The sequence below is a fragment of the Benincasa hispida genome, chromosome 8, assembly GCF_027475165.1.
Source record: "Benincasa hispida cultivar pf3 chromosome 8, pf3_genome.v1.1, whole genome shotgun sequence".
Taxonomy (NCBI): Eukaryota; Viridiplantae; Streptophyta; class Magnoliopsida; order Cucurbitales; family Cucurbitaceae; genus Benincasa; species Benincasa hispida.
This window is the reverse complement of record NC_143485.1, coordinates 1,960,224-1,979,854: the sequence shown is the minus strand read 5'-3', so window position 1 is coordinate 1,979,854 and position 19,631 is coordinate 1,960,224. Positions and strand designations below refer to the sequence as shown.

Below are 19,631 nucleotides of genomic sequence, written 5' to 3'. Positions count from 1 at the left end.
TTTTATACCCGACTCCAGCGGCCAACTCTGTCAACTAATTGTGACCACCAATTACGTCAATTCATCTCTAATGACTAACACTAAAAAATGAAAATAATAATAATAATAATAATAACTCAACCTGCGAAAAGTATTTTAAAATAAAATTTTAAATTTACTAGTTTATAGAGTTTAATAGTCTCGTGGTAGTAATTTGACATTAATAAAAATATTTTGAATACATAGCAAACTAAACAAACTTATATATAAAAATATTTTTGTGAAAATGTATGGGTATTTTTATTTTTAACAGTATTGTTTTGGGGTATTTGTAGATAAAAAAAAATACTAATAATAATTGAAAATTGCAAGTGTATCTATGTTTTCATAGCAAAAAATTGGACCAAGCTCAAACAAAAGTTCAGAAATGTCTAAAGCATCCTTCAACCTCTAAAAACATCCAAATAGTCACGAAAAAGAAAAACAAACACATTTTTCGGAGTATCTTTAATATACTTTATTAATGAAGGATGTATTAAAATTGTATATTAGCTTATTGATATACCTTATTATTACCGATACACTATGATATTAGCTAATTAGGTAATCGTCCTAATGATATATTATTAATACATGAATAATATACTTGAAATTATATTTTGAATAAATATTGATGTGATATACCAATATTACATTTGAAATAAATTTTAAATGAACGAGATATACTCTCAATACACTAATATTATACTTAAAATTACATTTTAAGTAAATATTGATACACTAAATATCTCTAATCTATCAATATTGTACCCCAACAACTTACCTAATATTGGGTAAATTAGTAAATATCTATCTAGATCCATGATATGCATGATATACATTATCATTTATATAAATGCAACTCAAGAAGTGCAAAAAATCAAGTTATCCTTGATTTTCTTATGTGCATATCATTATTGCTATTGATTTACTTTGAATTGAGTATAACAATAACATTGATATATTATTGATATAGTATAATTTATCCATGGTTGATATATATGATATACTCAATCATTACTAACAAGGATAATAGTGAATTAAGTATACCATATTTTATTTCAAATGAATGTTAAATGAAATATACTATTGATAAATTGCTAATATACTTGAAATTTCAATAAAATGAATACATTTATATTTTAACTGAAATAATGATGGATTGTTATCTGACTTAATACATATATAGTTAAATATTGAATGGCGATTGATGTTAGACATACTGCTCATATATACTTGAAATATCAATAAAATAAAAGATACATGTTTTAATTCAAAATAAGTTGATTGATGGTTATTTTACTATGTTAGACGATGATATGATATTAGATTTGTCTTTACCCGCTAACTTAAGCTTTTGGGTCAATCAACGATTTAAAATAAAAGCTTAAGCGTGGAAATGAATATTAATTAAGGGAGGAAATAACGTTGTAGGGGTTTGAACACAAGATCACTTGCTCTAATATCATCTTAAATCATCGATTGACCCAAACGTTTAAGCTAATGGATGAAGGTGAATTTAATTATATATCATCTAACAACTATCGATACTACTAATGTACATGAAATTTCAATAAAATGAATGTTGAGATTTAATATCGATGCACTTGAAATATCCATAAAATGATATACTTTTGTCTTACTTCAATTAATTATTAAGTGATATATGATACAATTTGAAATATTAATAAAATGATACTCTTATATTTTACTTCAAGTTATTATTGGATTTATGTCTGATGTACTTATAATTGTTGGAGTTGATGTCCTAAATTTCGTGGGTTCTGTAGTTTGTAATTTTAGTGTATAAACGATTTATTTATTTAATAAAATACAAGGTATTTTATTTGACATTTAGTAGCATTAACCCATAAAACCAATAAACTAACATCTGAGGTTCTCTTCTGTAGTTTAAACATATATGTAGAGACATACAGGTGGATCATGTTTAAGTGATAATCTAAATGGTCTATAGTAGATGGATAAGATTGGGTACCTTATCCTTGTGACACTACGAATATGACCCACTTTGTACATGTAACAATTGGTGTAAAATGCTATTAATTATTTGATCCTGATCATTCATGTAGAGACATGTGAGCGAGGGTGTTCTATACAAAGGGGTTTGTATAAGACCGAACTACGAAGAGAATAGTTTCATTATATAATATCATTAATAATAAAGACTTACATTTCACCAGGATGACTATAGGTGAAATGACCTGAATCCTAAGTGAGTTATGAACTCCTGCCTTTGAAGGCGGTTCTTTGATTTGTATAAATGAGATTGGCCAGATTGCCGGCTTAATAAGCCTACCATTTTGGGGATTCGTCTGATTGGGGAGCTGGGAACACAATTAAACAAGATGGAAATCGCTCATTCCCTAACGTTGGGATAAGTAGATAAATTTTTCCCTTAATGGTTGATTTCGGGGCTTGAACAATGTGGCGCCGCACCCTCTCTTGGTCTGAGAAGGGTATTGGTCATAGTTGAACTATGACTTATTGTTCATTAGAGGGATCGGTGGTAATTAAGAAGTTAGATGAAACTCCAGGGGCAAAATGGTAATTTTGGTCCAGTTGTACTTACGAGCAATTTGTGAATGGTCATTGTCCTATTGATTGGTCATATCCAATGAACACAGAAATATATCTATATTGTAAAGTGTACAACTGTCGGTCTTTAATGAAGTGGATAGTTAATGGATGTTGGATTTAATTAATTATCCAAATACGGAGCTTCAATCTACAAGTCCATAAGGTTCCTTCTGTACTCAACAGGGATTATAGAGAATTAATTTTGGATTAATTTGAATTGTTCAAATTAATTGAGGGAGTTAAATTATATATGATGTAATTAATTTAAATTAATTATATGTGATATAATTAATATAATATATTTGATACATTATAATATAAAGTTTATTTTGAGAGGAATTAAATATTTGAATATGATTTAAATACTAATTATATGGATTGGATTCATATAATTAAGCTTAATATGAATTTGATTTATATTAAATATCATGATTGATTGAGAGAATTCATACTATAGGTTATATTGTATTTGATACAATATAAAAACTATAAGTTATATGTTATATTTGATTTAATATATAGTTTAATATATATTATATGATAAGTTGGTTATCATATATATATATATATTAAACTTTTATTAAATTAGATTTTTTAAATTTAATTTAGGAGGGAGTTATAACCCTGTCTCCCTGTTTTCTCTCCCCAATCAATTGTGGAAGAGTTTTTTTTTTTTCTTTTTCGTTTTTACATCTTCTTCACAGAGGGTTGATCATAGTGGGTGTCTGTGTGTTTTTTCTCAGGAAACTCATTCCTCTCAATTCTTCTCTCCCTCTTCCCAAAATATATAGAGCCCACACCTACAATAATTCTCACTCCTAAGGAGAATACAGAGGATTACCTTTTTGTGGTGTCCAAAGTTGGGTTGTCATTTTTGTTCGTGACCATTTGGAGAGGAAATACATGAAGACTTATTTGGCTTCAAGGGTAAGTAATCTAGACCCAAACCTCTCTATTTATTCTAAAAGCATGTTGTATATTTCTGTTTGAATTGCATACTTTTTCTCTAAATTTTGTATTATGTGAAAATTGGAAATTGAGAACGATCCGCGCTTTCGCTGTGGACCTCACGATTCCTTCAATAATATCAATAAATTGATAGATTTATATTTTACTTCAAACGAATGTTCATTGACCGTTGATACGAAATGAATGTAGATTTATGTTTTATTTCAAACGAATGTTCTTTGACTTATGGTATAAAATGAATGTTGATTGTTGTAAGATACACTGTCGATATACTTAAAATATCCATAAAATGATACAAAATGTTTTAATTGAAGTAATAATTATTAATTGATGTCTGATACACTTGAAATATCGATTAAATGATACCGTCATATTTTAGTATCGGAAGTTATTAATGATTGAAATATGATATACTTCAAATATTAGTGGTAGATGCATCAAGTTAGATTTTTCTTCCCATGAAATTCAAAAAGTCTAAAAAATATCACTACATCAACCCAAACTATCAATAGTTTTATATTCCACATAGCATTGTTCATCACCCCATTAATTACAATCGAAAAAAACACTATTGAAAGCTTAACCATAACGAGGATATAAAAACTAAAATCAATTGTAACTCACATTTTTAAATAAAAGTAAATATATCACTAATATATTAATGATATACCTTAAATTTAATATATCAATAGTATAAATTCTCCTCATGGCATCAAAAAACTTCAACAACAATTTTCTTGCACTTTCCTCATAAATAATCTCTCTATATATAAGAAATTTTCACTGATGGGCAAGTAAGTTAGGATGATCAACAACAACGATTAGAGATTATTACATTATATCAATACTATATACTCTATTTAAGTATATTAAATAACTTATATACCTAAAATATATCAGTAGTATATCAAAATATGTTATATACATCATGCAATATACTCTTTTGATAGATTGTTGTTAATTTTTAATACAAAACTAGTTTAAGAATAATTATAAATTAAGCTTTGAACCTAAATAAGCAAAAATATAGAGCCTACAAATTGTATGACTACAAAAAGAAAAACATTTAAAAGAAAAAAAAAACCTACAAAAGAGATTTAAAAAAAAGTGAAATAAGGGATAACACATATTGGTGCAAACAGAAAACAAAATATATATATATATATACATAAATCAATGAAAAAAAAAATACACAACTGATATACTTTTAATTTGATATATCTATTGACTGATATACTAAAAAAGTGAATTTATTAAAAAGACAAAATTGAAATACGAAATAAACGAAAATTCAAATTTGAGAATTTTGCCAATATGCAATTTTTCATATGTTTGTGATACACTTGCAATTATATATTTTAGATTTTCTATCGATTGCAATTTTTTTCTTTTATAAAAAATGTTTAAATGAAAAATAACTTTTTAAAAAAATCTTTTTTTAGTCATCTACCTAAGCCCTTAATTTAATTATCAAGTTAAATTATAAAAAGTTAGTTTATAATTTTTTTTCATTATATGTTTTGGTGTGTTTTTTTGTTTTTTTTTTTTAAATAATTAATGAGATGAAATGGTAGGTAATCCAAAGTTTTCATTATTAAAAGTTAATGTGCAAAAATAAGAAGCTTCAAGCGATAGGCTAGACTCCAAAGTTATTTAGAATTTGCTTTAGCAACAAAGTTATATAGGTAGAGACTCTAAAGAGTATAGTTTTTTCAACTGTGTTCTCTTAATTGTTAATTAATTGAGATCAAATGGAGAAACAATCGAAGATCAAAGGGTGGTTGAAAAGATCCTTAGAAGCATGACTAGAAGATATGAGCATATTATTGTAGCAATTGAAGAATCCAAAGATTTGTCAACTCTCTCCATCAATAGCTTAATGGGATCTCTTCAATCTCATGAGCTCAGATTGAAGTTGTTTGATTCTACTCCTTCTAAAGAAGCTTTTCATATGCAATCCTCCTCTAGAGGGCGATCTGGTGGAAGAAGAGGTGGATGTGGCGGTAGAAGCAATGGACGATCCAACGTCATAACAAATTTAGGTCATAGAGCAGAGACAATCAATCTTCTTCAAATAGAGGAAGGGGAAGAAGTTCAAATAGAGGAAGAGGAAGAAGTGGTGGTCGTGGAGATTTTTCTCATATACAATGTTTCAATTGTAGACGTTATGGAAATTTTCAAGTAGACTGTTGGTCTAAGAAGGCTAATTCTAATCAAGCAGAAACCACTCTAATGCATGAGCAACAAGATAATGATCAAGATCTTCTCTTCCTCACATTCAACATCCAAGAAACAAGCACTAAGGAAATATGGTATCTTGAGAGTGGTTGCAGTAACCACATGACAGGAAGAAAGAATATTTTTATATCCTTAGATGAATCTCATCAAAATGTAGTGAAGACTGGTGACAATAAGAAGCTTAAGGTCAAAGGAAAATGAGATATTCTTGTTAAGACAAAAAAGGGAGCAAAAAGAATTATTGATGTGTACTATATTTCAGGTCTCAAACACAATCTTTTAAATGTTGGGAAACTTCTCCTAAGAGGACATGATGTTATCTTTAAAGATAACGTATGTGAGATTAGAACCTAGAATGGAAGTCTCATAATGAAGGTACGCATGACCCACAACAAAATGTTTCCAATTAAAATATGCTATGAGAAGTTTGTTTGTTTTGAAACTTTAGTACATGACTCTTCATGGTTGTGGCATTGTCGATTAGGGCACCTGAGTTTTGAGATTTTGTCTCACATGTGTCAAAAACATATGGTGAGAGGAATGCCAAATATTAAAATGGAAGATCAACTTTGTGAAGCATGTGTTTTCGAAAAGCATCATCGAAATTCATTTCCGACTGGAGGTTCTTGGAGAGCATCAAAACCTCTCGAGCTTGTCCATACAGACTTATGCGGACCCATGAGAACCACTACACATGGAGGTAATCGTTATTTTCTCACATTTATTGATGACTACAGTCAGAAAACGTGGATTTATCTGCTAAAAGAAAATAGCTCTACTTTTGAATGTTTCAAGACATTCAAAGCAATGGTGGAAAATGAAAGTAACTTGAAATTGAAAGCATTGCATTCGGATCGTGGAGGAAAATATATAGTCTTTGTAGATTTCTTGAAGGAAAATGGAATCAAGCATTAGAAGACTGTTCGAAGAACTGCTCAACAAAACAGAGTTGCAAAGAGGAAAAACAGAATAATAATGGAACATGTAAGAAGTATGTTGAAGGCCAAGAAACTTCCAGATCAATTTTGGGGAGATGTAGTAACTTGTGTTGTTTATCTCCTAAATAGAGCTTCAACTAAAAGTATGCAAGGTATTAGTCATCAAGAAGCATGGAGCGAATTGAAACCAGTTGTTAGTCACCTAAGAGTGTTTGGGTGTATTGCTTAGTGTTTGGGTGTATTGCTTACTCTCATATTTCAAATGAGAAAAGAGGTAAACTAGATGATAAATCAGAAAAATGCATTTTTGTTGGGTACAATGAAAACTCCAAGGCTTATAGATTATACAACCTTGTAAGTAAGAAAGTTATTATTAGTCGAGATATCAAGTTCGATGAAGTAAAATTCTGGCAATGGGATGCACCAAATAAAGACCAAAATCCATTACTTGTTGACATGAATGGCAAAGGAGATGCTCGAGACTTGGAGATTGAAGAGACTCAACCACTGACTTCACCTTCTTCATCACACTCCATAAGTGATGAAGAAACTACTCCAAGGAAGACAAGAAATATTCAAGAGATCTATAATACTTCAAGAAGAATACAAGATGATGAACATGCTGATTTTTCTTTATTTGCAGATGTTGATCCTATATACTTTGAAGAAGCAATTCAAGATGAGAAATAGAAAGATGCAATGGATCAAGAGATTAATGCAATCAGAAGAAACGAGACATGGGAGTTAGTCAAATTACCAGAGAATAGAAAAGCTCTTGGAGTCAAATGGATCTATATAACAAAACTGAAGCAAAATGGAGAAGTGCATAAATACAAGGTCAGACTTATAGTAAAAGATTACAAACAAAAGTTTGGTGTGGATTATGAAGAAGTTTTTGCACCAGTAACTCGCTTGGAGACTGTTCGTTTGATGTTAGCCCTTGCAGCACAAAATAACTAAAAAGTTCATCAAATGGATGTCAAGTCAGCATTTCTAAATGGGTATTTAGAGGACGAAATTTATGTTGATCAGCCCCCTGGTTATGCCAAAATTGGAGAAGAAAATAAGGTGTGCCGATTGAAGAAAGCATTGTATGGGCTAAAGCAAGCACCAAAAGCCTGGTACAAATGTATCAATAATTTTTTCTTGAAGGATGATTTCAGAAGATGTCCATATGAACATGCTCTCTACACCAAAGAAGACGAAAATGGTAATTTCTTGATGATTTGTCTATATGTTGATGATTTAATGTTTACGAGAAATTCAAACATGATGATTGACGAGTTCAAAGAGAGCATGAAGAAAGAATTTGAGATGATTGATATGGGTTTACTTCATTACTTTCTTGGTATTGAAGTTAAACAAGGTGATAATGAGATTGCAATTTTCCAAAAGAAATATGCAAAAGATTTGTTGATAAAGTTTAAAATGGAGAATGCTTATCCTACTAGTACTTCTATGGAACTGGGTTTAAAGTTGCAAGCATGATGATAGTAAAGCTTTTAATGCCACTATCTATAGAAGTCTTGTTGGAAGTTTAATGTATCTACAACTAGACTTAATCTTATGTTCTCAGTAAATTTATTGAGTAGATTTATGGCATCACCAAAGAGAAGTCATTGGAAAGCTGAAAAGAGAGTTTTTAGATATATTCTTGGAACTGTTGATCATGGAATCCACTATAAAAGGAATGGGGATAATATTCTTGTTGGCTACAATGATAGTGATTAGAGAGGAAATATTGATGATTTCAAAAGTACCTCTGGGTATGTATTTAATATTGGTTATGGAGTAGTTTCGTGGGCATCAAAGAAGCAGGACGCTGTAGCATTGTCAACAACGGAAGCTGAATACATTTCTTTGTCTGCAGCTAGTTTTCAAGCACTTTGGCTTAGAAAGGTACTACATGAATTGAAGTGTCCTCAAAGAGAAAGGGACCTTCATTTCTGTGACAATAAATCATCTATTTCACTTTCGAAGAATCCAGTTTTTCATTGAAGAAGCAAACACATACAGATCAAGTATCATTCCATCAGAGAATTGATCAAAGATGGAAAAGTATATATAAAGTATTGCAAGACACAAGATCAAGTTGCAGAAATATTCACAAAAGCATTAAAGACAGACTTATTCTTGAAAATGAAAGAGAAGCTCGGAGTTAGGGAAGTCTAGCTTAAGGGGGCATATTAGAAATTAATAAGCTAGATACATTATGGATAACACATTCCTAGATACATTTCTAACTTCAAGATACATGCATTTCTAGATACATGTAATTGTTCAAGTACATGAATGGTATGTATACATATACTTCATTTATTTTGTGTCTTTTAGGAAGTGTCTCTTGAGTACTATATAAAGAGTTCATTTTCCTCATTTGTATGCAAGAGAAAAGAATCAAAATCAATAGAAACAAACTGAAGTGTAAAAAGAAACTGAGTTTTGTAAGAGAACAAGTTTCTTCTCTTAAAAGTTTTTGAGATTTAGAGTGAATTTAAAGTGGGTTCATCAATGCTTTCAACATAGAGATCAAAAGTGCTCACAAGAGTCTGACAAAAAATGTAGAACTTCAGAAGTTCAAAGGTAAAACTTTGAAAGTACTCAAAAACAACCCAATCAAGCATGAAGGACCGACCAAAAGAGTTATTTTTCCTAAAATATTTTTCATAACCATTAATGTCATTAAAACATCCAAGATAGTTCATTGAACCTATTAAGACAATTAAAAAATTGAATCACTCAAATCTAATTTTGAATTATTTGAGTGCTTTAATGCAGGATTCAAACCTTAAATTTTTCTGTAGAAGATACATGCTTCATGTTAATTGAATTTAAATATATTTTAAAAGAAGTTGACAGGCTATAATTAATTTGTCGACATAAATACTACATGATTAACACTAAATTTAAATGGACGAAATTGAAAGTTATGTTTTTGTAAATGAAATAATTCACACAAAAAGGATTAGGATGACGGCTTTAGATGTGGAAAAACTTACTAGGGAGAGAATTTTATGATCATCATATACATAATAATTCAATTAACCGCCTCACATGTTCTTCTAATCTCCCCTTCAGAACCAGTCAGAACTTGAAATCTTCCCATCTTGATCATTGCTTGTCCAAACTTGAAGGCGAAGTCGGATCGAAATGCCACATTCGACACGAAATCTTTTGTCAATGGATCCAAAGCAAGTTGTTGATCAATCTCAAGTATCCCTCTTCGTCGCGAGATCTGCTTATGGAATGAGTTGTCAACCACAAAAGAACTCATAAAGTTCTGGTCAAGAAATACGGTGTTCTCGCCGTCGGAATCTTGAGGACATCGGGTTTGCAGGTCGTCCAGAAACCACGGATCGATTGTCGGGTCGGGTTCCCCTGTGTTCTTGTAATTATATAGGCGATCCATGAAGAAAATGCATCGTGATACACCAACAGTGTGGCCACCTGCTTGTGTTTAGTTTCAAGCAAACAAAACTGATTACACATTTTAAGCCTTTTTTGTTTCTAGTTAGCTTATGCTTTGTCATTTTTTGAACACATATTCTCTGTTAACAAGACTTTAGGCAAATTTTTCAAAAAAATAAATAAATAAATAAAAGGAAAAAAAAAAGAAAAAAAAGGCAAAGATGGATGTGCATCTCTAACTTTCAGGGTTGTATGATCAATGAATTAAAATGTTATAAACTTATAATGGTATCCTTTAGAATCTTAAACTTTTACAACATAATCAATTTAGACTCTCTATTAGATTTTTATTTTAAGACCGTCAATTAATTCATAACACTTGCATGTGTATAAGACTTTTTTTTTTTTTTTTTGAAGTGTATTTAGATGAAAGAAAAATGTGAGAATCAACACTACAATAAATGTGGGCTTTGATGTCGGTTAGAAAATACGAAAAATAGATGTATAATGTCAGTTTCTTAAAAAAAAGTGGATCTTTAATATCAATTTTAAATTTGTGGCTAATTACTATGGTAACTTTACTTCCATTGTTCTTATCCTTTTCTTTTCATAACCATTTTGTTTCTTCTAACTCTTCATTTCTGTTTGTGCTCTTTCTTAAAAAAAAAATTGTGTATCGTACTTGTTGCTTTATGCCCATGATCATGTGATGATATTTTTTTTTTCCCTTTTTATTGAGTTTATTTTTTTTCATAAGTGTTTATGAATTTCATTAATTTGTAATTCTCTTATTGAGTTGTTGAAAATACTCTAACAAAAATTTAATTTTGTTATGTAAACCTTATGAGCTTTGATAATTTGTTGATTACTCATTATTGACTAATTTGTTGATTCTCAAACCTTGTGACATTTTAATCATTGTTTTCAATCCAAATTGTTTAGGCTAAGGAATTGTTGTGTTTGGGTCACTAGTTTTTCTATAACTCTCCACTTGTTTGTAGGTGGAAGAATAGTCCCTAAGTTCCGAGAATTGACATTAGAGAAACTTGGGAAGACATTGTTGAACATTTCTCATTTATCTTCAGGTTATTTTTAGTCATTTTAACCATTTTGTAATTCATTTATTTTGAATTTTATTTTTGTATGCAACTTAGTGTGTATAGTGTACTTGTTCAATGTAGAATATATATGTATATATACTTCATGGTTGATACTATAGGATTTGTTGAACCATATGGAGTTGATTTAGATGAAAAAAATACATTTTATCTTGATTTGTAATTAAATTATCATCCAATTTCTCTTTTATGACTTATTGGGAATTTAAGAAAGCAATTAAGATTTTATTTTGTGCATGTATAGGTAAAAGAGAAATATTATTGATTTCATGTGGATAAACAAAAAATATATATATTTCTATTTTTCAATAACAAAACGATGCCAGACATTTAATATCGGATAATTACCGACAAAAAGTAGGTGAAAGACCAACATTGAAGATGATGTTCAATGTCGGTTGAAAACCAACATTAAAGAGGGTATTCTATGCCAATCTAAAACCGACATTGAAGGTAGCTGACATTGAAATGTTAGTCATACAAAAATGTTGGTGGAAAACCGACATTGAAAATTTTTTATAACATGATCTTCGATGTCAATTTTGAACCAGTATTGTACCCCTATAATGTTGGTTTTCTACTACATTAAAGTCCGATTTGACTAATGCAAATTTATATTAGTGTTTTTCTTTATTAAGTTTGAGTTGGTTTTCATCATTCAACTTCTGTTTTTTTTTTTTTCTTTACTTGTTTAGATAGAATTACCTGATAACTTTTTTTTGTTATTGTATTTGGACTTTTTTAGAAGAATAATGAAATCAAGTGAAAATAACTCTAAATTACTAATGAATTGTCTAATTTAATTCACTTATCGATACAATTATTAGCGTGAGGTTTCAATTGATACAACCCAAAGTTGAGTATAAATTTATATTTTTCCTATATTTTTTTTGTAGAATGAAATAACAATTGTAACATTTTGTGTCCAATAAAAGTTATCAAAGCGACAAATAGATCAACTAATTAATATGTCAAAGCGAATATAACTCAATTGACATATGAATATATTAGCAATCAAGAGGTTTATAATTTGTAATCTCCCCATCCCTTACTTTATTGTACTAAAAACAAAAGCTCAACTAATTAGTATGAGCATATACACTATATATCGACTAAAAGGTCCGAGATTCAATTATCAGATTCCATGTTTAACTAGTGTGCATGCGCGTGCATGTGTCTGTGTTAAGGAGTGGGTATTTATTGAATAAACTAAATAGGGTACTCACCAAGAAGATAAACCATATCTGTAACATTAAGGTTCCTTTTGGAGAAGGCTGCAATGGAGTCATTGACAGATATTGAAGGCCCGGGAAGATCGACGATATTGGCTGGTTGTAAGGCATCTCTCCGTCCAGTTTCAACGCCATATCGTCCTCCTCCGGCCTTCGGAAAAGAACAGTACAGTAATGAATTAATATAATTCAGTGTGTATTTTGAAAAAGGTTGTATAGAGAGAGAAGAGAGAAGCAACTAACCCAATTGACAGCATCTCTAGTAGCCATCGCAATAATATCAGCACAAGATACAACTCCAGGACATGCCTTCTCTACCTGAATCTTCACTGCATCAATCAAATCATAGCCTCGTACGCTCAAGTTTGGAGGAGCCGCCTTCTCGCTATTGCTTCCATCCAGGAGGAGGGAAGCATCACATCCCTGCAAATACCAAAATTATTTTCTTTTTTTATAAAAATACTCACGTGCATCTCAGGTAAATTGTCCAAATAATAATTAAACAGTCACATTGTAAATTATTATTACTTCCTTTTTAAAATATATTAATTTATTATTTGCGTATGTGATGAGTGTGAGATGCATAAAAATTGGTGTATTAGTATTGCCTTCATAATATATTGTGGGCCAATATCAATTATACTCCTTTTGGGTTGTATCAATTATAACCTTCAACTAATAATTATATTAATTTAAGTCTGGATTTTGTTCGACTAATATCATGTGAAACTTATAATTTTGAGTTAATTAAACTTTTAAATTTTCATAAGTTAATAATCAATCTAGACTTCTTCATTACAATAACCAATTTGAAAATCATTCATGTATTAATTCTCAAACATGTGTGGACTTCTGTAAATGTCAATTTAAAAAACGGATGATTTTCAAAGGAAATTCTATCGATACCTACAAAAGTTCAAGGTTTAAATTGATATATTCTAAATATTGTTAATGAATGTAAGAAAAACACGAGAGAGAGGGTTTACAGAGATAAAGCAGTCGTGGAAGTGTAAGCGCAGAAGAGCAGCGACGAGAGTTCGATCTCTTTTGAGTGCACCGGTGACGACGCCTTCGACAATAGATTCGACATCTCTAAACCCACATTTTCCCTCGTAAAACCCCACTTGGAGGGCACCGGAGGAAGGTGCTGCCAAGCTTAGGAGCAACATTATTATTATGAGTAATCCATGGAGCTGTAAAAGAATTTTGGTTGACATTGTTATGGCTAACCAAATGGAGCTGTATAATCAAACTCCCTCTCTCTATATATATAATGGAAAAAAAGAAGATCTAAATGATTGGCTGGAATGGCTTGCACGATTTCATTATTCCAGCTCAATACCGAGACGTGCAATTATTCAATAATGAAATTCTCTACGCTTTGACTTAATGATAAAAGAAAATTATATTAAAACATATGTTAGGGGAAACAGCCCATGAGCCCAATAGGATCGTATTTTATATATAGGTAATTGTAATCGATGACATTTTAAGAATAATAATTAAGTGTATAACATCATTTTAAAAAAAATTACAAATATAGTCAAATCTATTAGCGATAAACTTCTATTGTTGATAGACAATACCAGTGATATGATCTATCAATGTCATTGATAGACTTCTACCAATAATATGGTCTATCATTGATAAACTATTTAAATTTGGTCATATTTGTAATTTTGTTTACATTATGTTATATCTGGTAATATTTTGGGTCTAATGTCTATATTTGCAACTGTCCCTTTATCTATATGTATATGATTTGAAGAAAATATGAATTCACTATCTTGATCGTCTTCCAGTCAATTATAAAAGTAGTATCATTTTGATTGAAGTCAATTATGAAAGTGGTATAGTTCGATCAACGATAGTCTCTGTTATTGTCATTCCATTACTAACTGAAGTTATTAGTAATAGAAATCTATCACTAGTAGATTTCGATTAGACATTTTGGATATTTTAAATATTTTCTATGAGTTGCATGTCAATTTTGTTATTTTCGAAAAAAAATCATTATACGAAATCTACTCATTGTTATATTTGTAAATTTCAAAAATAAAATAGTTGAAAAAGATTTAATCAAATTGATAAATAAAATATTACCAGCATACTATTAATAGTTGGTTCAAATAAATATATACACTATTTATAGTTGATTATTTATTTGGAACTCATTTGAAACGTGATGTGCAAGTTGATCTTTTTTAGATGAAAACACAAGGAAATTTAAAAGGGTGACCTGTTTTGTTCCCAAATTCCAAGTTGCAAGAAATATGCCAGAAAAATATTGGAGTTGTAAATCATTTGAATCCGAATTTCGAATAATCCTAGCATATGATAATTCAAAATGTTTTACTAGAAGTTACTTATCATAATACTTGTTGTTGGGAGTGACTTTTGGCTTACCAAATAAAGTTAAAAATCAAGATAATATAAGATAAGATAAGGTTTAATCTAGCTTGTTTGGAATTATGAAATGTCATATCCTAATCCTAAGAGGATTAAATCTCATATTTAAATCCTAGTAGGATTAAGATCAAATCTCCTATAAATAGACCATTATGGTTCCATATGAGGTAACTAAAAGTCTAGTCTTCTCTTCCCCAAATTACAAATTCAACTATAGATGACATGTATGCTTTGTGAAGGAAAAAACTCAATTAGAGGATACAGCTCCACAAATTAATTAAATACTCTCTGTACACTCTCATATTCTTTTCATTGGTGAATAATGTGGGCCCACCTATTTTGTCCATTATGCCTTCTAGGGTTCCCTTTCCCTTCTTGTATAAATATACCTTTATAGCTTCAGTGATTGTATTGAATGAAAGACTGAAATTATAAGAAAAATCAAATTTCTTGACGTTTGCAATTTTAAATACTTGACATTTTTATGAAAAAAAAATGTCAAGAAATAGGTGATTTTAAAGAGAAAAAAGGGTCAAGAATTGATTTTAAAAAGCGGAGGTTGTGCATTTTTTCCTGGAAAGTACAGTACTTGACGTTTTAAAAATGTCAAGTTCAATTAATGGATTCTTGACGTTTTAAAAACATTAAGAATTATAGAATACACAAGATAGCGTTGCAATGCTAAAAAGTAGCATTGCAACGCTACATATTTTGATGAAAAAATGAAAAATGCGCGCATCTCACGCACCTAGCGTTGCAACGCTTTCAATAGCATTGCAACACTACGGGTTTTGATAGAAAAATTTTGCCCTCTTGAACAACATTGCAACGCTCTTTTACTAGCGTCGTGAGACTATCAAACAGATTTAAAAGAAATTCCAACTGTCAATTTGCAATCTATCCGTTGCAATGCTTTTAGTCGATTTTTTGCACAATACACTCGAAATCTTCTTAGTTTTTCACTTCCCTTTAATGCATCTTTGTTATGTCATCAATCTTGAAGAGATTCTTCATTGAGGTAAGTAGATTTACGGCATGAACTTTCAAAGTTAGAGCCTAATCTTGTTTTTCTTATTTAGATTGAGTTTAAGTCTTGATTTTCTTTGTTTGATAAAGCTTAATCTTGATTTTCTTGTTTAGATTAGGCTCAATCTTGTTTAGATTAGGTTTAATTTTTTATTTTCTTAGTTTGAGGCATGAAGTTTCAAAGTTAGGGCTTGATTTTCTTGGTTTGAGGCATGAACTTTAAAGTTAGGGCTTGATTTTTTTTTTTTTTTTTTTTTTTGAGGCTTGAACTTTCAAAGTTAGGGTTTAATCTCTCAGATATATTCTTGAATCTCATAATAAACTCTTGTTTCATATTGTTCTTGAATGAGATTGAATTTTAGAAAACTTGCCAAAGTTGGGATTGCTACTTTGCTAAAGTTAGGGCTTTAATTTTAGAGAACTTGCAAGAACTTGACACTTTTCTTTAATTAAATGCTTACTAAAGTTAGATATGTCAATGTATCTAATTTGTTATGGTTTTATGAACTAAGAAATGCTTTGCCAAACTTGGGTTCAATTTTTAGTTATTGGAATTAATATATGTTTAGCACATTAGAGCACGTGCATACCTTGGGTTCAATTTTTTTAGGTTCGATTACACCTTGGGTTCAGTTTTTTTAGATATGTTTGTCTTTGTTCTCTAATTTGCCTTGAAGTTCTCTAATTTGTCTTACTTTCTTGAGGTTGGAATGTTGTAGAACTAGAAATGACAAGTTGTATGTATCGGGAACTTGTTTGTTTTCCACAACTTGTTTTATGAAGTTGATCATTGTTTATCATCTTTTCTTACTAGATTTACAATCATGAATAAATCATGGATGCATAAGAGTAGATTCTCCAAAGATTATGAATTGGGTGTGGAAAACATCATAAAATTTGAATTTTCTAATACAAATAGCCCCTATATTCATTGTCCTTGTTTGAAATGTGGGAATAGTGAAAAGCATAGTAGCAAGGATATTAGAGATCATTTATATGTCAATGGGATTGATGAAAGTTATAAAATTTGGTTTTGACATGGGAAAAAACTTCCTAACTCTTCATTTTGTGGAGAATCTTCTAAGTTTGACACCCATATGTATGAAAAGATTGATGTTTGAAGTTTAAAAGAAATGGTTGAAGTTGCTCACGAGGAATATTCAAAAGATCCGAATGGATTTGAGAAGTTGCTTAATGATGCTGAAAAACCATTATACGATTGGTGCAAAAGATACCCTAAGTTGTATACATTAGTCAAATTGTATAATTTAAAAGTTAGATATGGATGGAGTGATACTAGTTTTTCAAAACTACTCATAACCTTAAAAGGAAATTTTACCTGCTAGCAATGAGCTCCCAAATTCAATGTTTGAAGCAAAGAAAACTTTAGGTGCACTAGGAATGGAATATGAGAAGATTGATGCATGCCCTAATGATTGTTGTTTGTATAGAAAAGAATATGCAGATGCAATTGAATATCCTGAATGTGGTGAATCAAGGTGGAAAAATGGGAAGGATACGAAATGTGGAAAAAAAAATACCTTCAAAAGTTATATGGTACTTTCTACCAATTCTACGATTTAAAAGGCTTTTTAGAAGTATTAATTGTGCCAAAAACTTGACTTCGCACGTTGATAAAAGAATTGTGGATGGTAAGTTACAACATTGGCAGATGCTCCGGCTTGGAAGTTAGTAGACTTTAAATGGCCAGACTTCGATTCTGAACCTAGGAATCTTTGTTTAGCATTGTCAGTCGATGGAGTAAATCCACATGGCAAAATAAGTTCTAAATATAGTTGTTGGCCTGTAGTGATGGTTATTTATAATCTTCCACTATGGTTATGTATAAAAAGAAAGTACATGATGCTATCAATGTTGATTTCGGGTCCAAAGAAATCAGGAGACGACATTGGCACATACTTAGCACAACTAATTGAAGATTTAAAACTTTTATGGGAAAGTGGTGTTGAATGTTATAATGCTTATCGAGATGAACTATTCAACTTACGGTCAGTTTTGTTGTGGACAATCAATGATTTTCCTGCACATGATAACCTAAGTGGATGTTGTATGAAAGGGTATAAGGCATGTCTAATTTGTGGAGACAATACGTCTTCTATAAGATTGAAATATGGAAAAAATTTCATATCTTGGACATCGAAGATTTCTAGCACGAAATCATCTATACAGGCACCAAAAAAAGTCATTTAACGATAAAAAAGAACTTGGTATAATCCAGAACCAATGTCTATGGAGGCTATATATTTAAAAATCAAAGATCTTGAATTTCCTAAAGGCTAAGAACAATAAAAAAACAAAACACGAAAGGAAGTTTAGAGATTTGTTAGAATAGGTTGTCTTATTTTCTTCAACTGCCATACTGAAAAGATCTTCATATCAGGCATTGTTTAAATGTGATGCACATTGAAAAAAATGTTTGCATGAATATCTTAGGTACGCTTCTTGATATTCTAGGGAAAAGTATGGATGGATTGAATGCTTACCTTACCCCTATAGTTACATCTAACTCCTTAAGTACCATTGATCTTTCTAATGAACAATAGATCATAGTCCAACTATGACTAAACCCCTCTCGGGCCAGGAGAGGGTATGGCACCACATTATTCTAGCCTCAAAACCAGCTCTTAAGAGAGCAATTTATCTACTTACTCTGACCTTGGGGAAGAAGTGAATTCCTTCTTGTGTAGTTGTATTCCTAACACCCCAATCAGACGAATTCCCAAAAGGTAGGCTTATTGAATCGGCGATCTGGCCACTCTCACCCATACAAATCAAAGGACCGCTCTCATAGGCAGGAGTTTACAACTCATTCAGAATTCAAGTCATGTTACCTATGGTCATCTTAGTGAAATGTAAGTCTCTATTATGAACGGAGTTACATAATGAGACTAAACATTTCGTGGTCCAATCTTATACAAACTTCTTTGTATAGAATATCCCTACTCAGATGTCTATACATGAATGATCAGGATCAGATCATTTATAGCACTTTCACTTACAAACGGGTCATACTCGTAGTGTCACAAGGATAAGGTACTCAGCCTCATTCATCTACTTCATACCATTTAGGTTATCACTTAAACGTGATCCACCCGTATGTCTCTACATACATATTTAAGCTACAAGATAACTTTGGATGTTATTTTTATTGGTTTGTGGTTAATCCAACTAAAATATGGAATAAAATATCATATATTTTTTAAAATAAGAATTGAGTTTATTCAAAAACATTTACAAACTATAGAACCCTATAAGATTTAGGGAATCAACCCGTTACATATTCAACCATGGTGCATTAAATTAATATCAATTAATCTAATTAATTAAATATCATAATTTAATTAATTTCACATTTGAATCATATTCAAATGTATTTCCTCTCATATACTATAGTTTTAATATGAATCTCATTCACACTAAACTTAACCTATTGTTTTAATAAGAATCTCATTCATATTAAATTCAACCTATAGTGTTAATATGAATCATATTCATATTAATTTTAACTTATAGTTTTATATGAATCTCATTCATATAAATAATATTTAAATTTTATTCAAATATTTATCTCTCTCATATAATAAAGTATAATTTTGAATCTTATTCAAAATTAACTTTATATTATAATGTATCTATATACATTATATTAATTGTAT

General features: G+C 30.4%; 1 protein-coding gene and 1 pseudogene across 1 annotated transcript; one reads left to right on the top strand and one right to left on the bottom strand.

The window, feature by feature from the left end:
• Positions 1-9,576: 9,576 nt before the first annotated feature.
• Positions 9,577-13,739, bottom strand: RHS18 (root hair specific 18). Its single transcript, XM_039037767.2, has 4 exons — positions 13,506-13,739; positions 12,763-12,942; positions 12,514-12,670; positions 9,577-10,208 (listed from the first exon to the last, which is right to left on the bottom strand). The coding sequence occupies exons 1-4, from the start codon at positions 13,734-13,736 to the stop codon at positions 9,799-9,801; spliced, it is 978 nt and encodes a 325-aa protein (XP_038893695.1). The 5' UTR covers positions 13,737-13,739; the 3' UTR covers positions 9,577-9,798.
• A 3,039-nt stretch (positions 13,740-16,778) lies between these two features.
• LOC150034288 (uncharacterized) lies at positions 16,779-17,538 on the top strand (annotated as a pseudogene).
• The last annotated feature ends 2,093 nt before the right edge of the window (positions 17,539-19,631 follow it).

Coding starts and splice junctions, on each gene's coding strand:
- RHS18 (XM_039037767.2), bottom strand. CDS start 13,736: ATGTCAACCAAAATTCTTTTACAGCTCCATGGATTACTCATAATAATA. Junction 12,943..13,505: donor TCCACGACTGCTTTATCTCT/GTAAACCCTCTC, acceptor TGGTATTTGCAG/GGATGTGATGCTTCCCTCCT. Junction 10,209..12,513: donor AGATATGGTTTATCTTCTTG/GTGAGTACCCTA, acceptor AAACACAAGCAG/GTGGCCACACTGTTGGTGTA.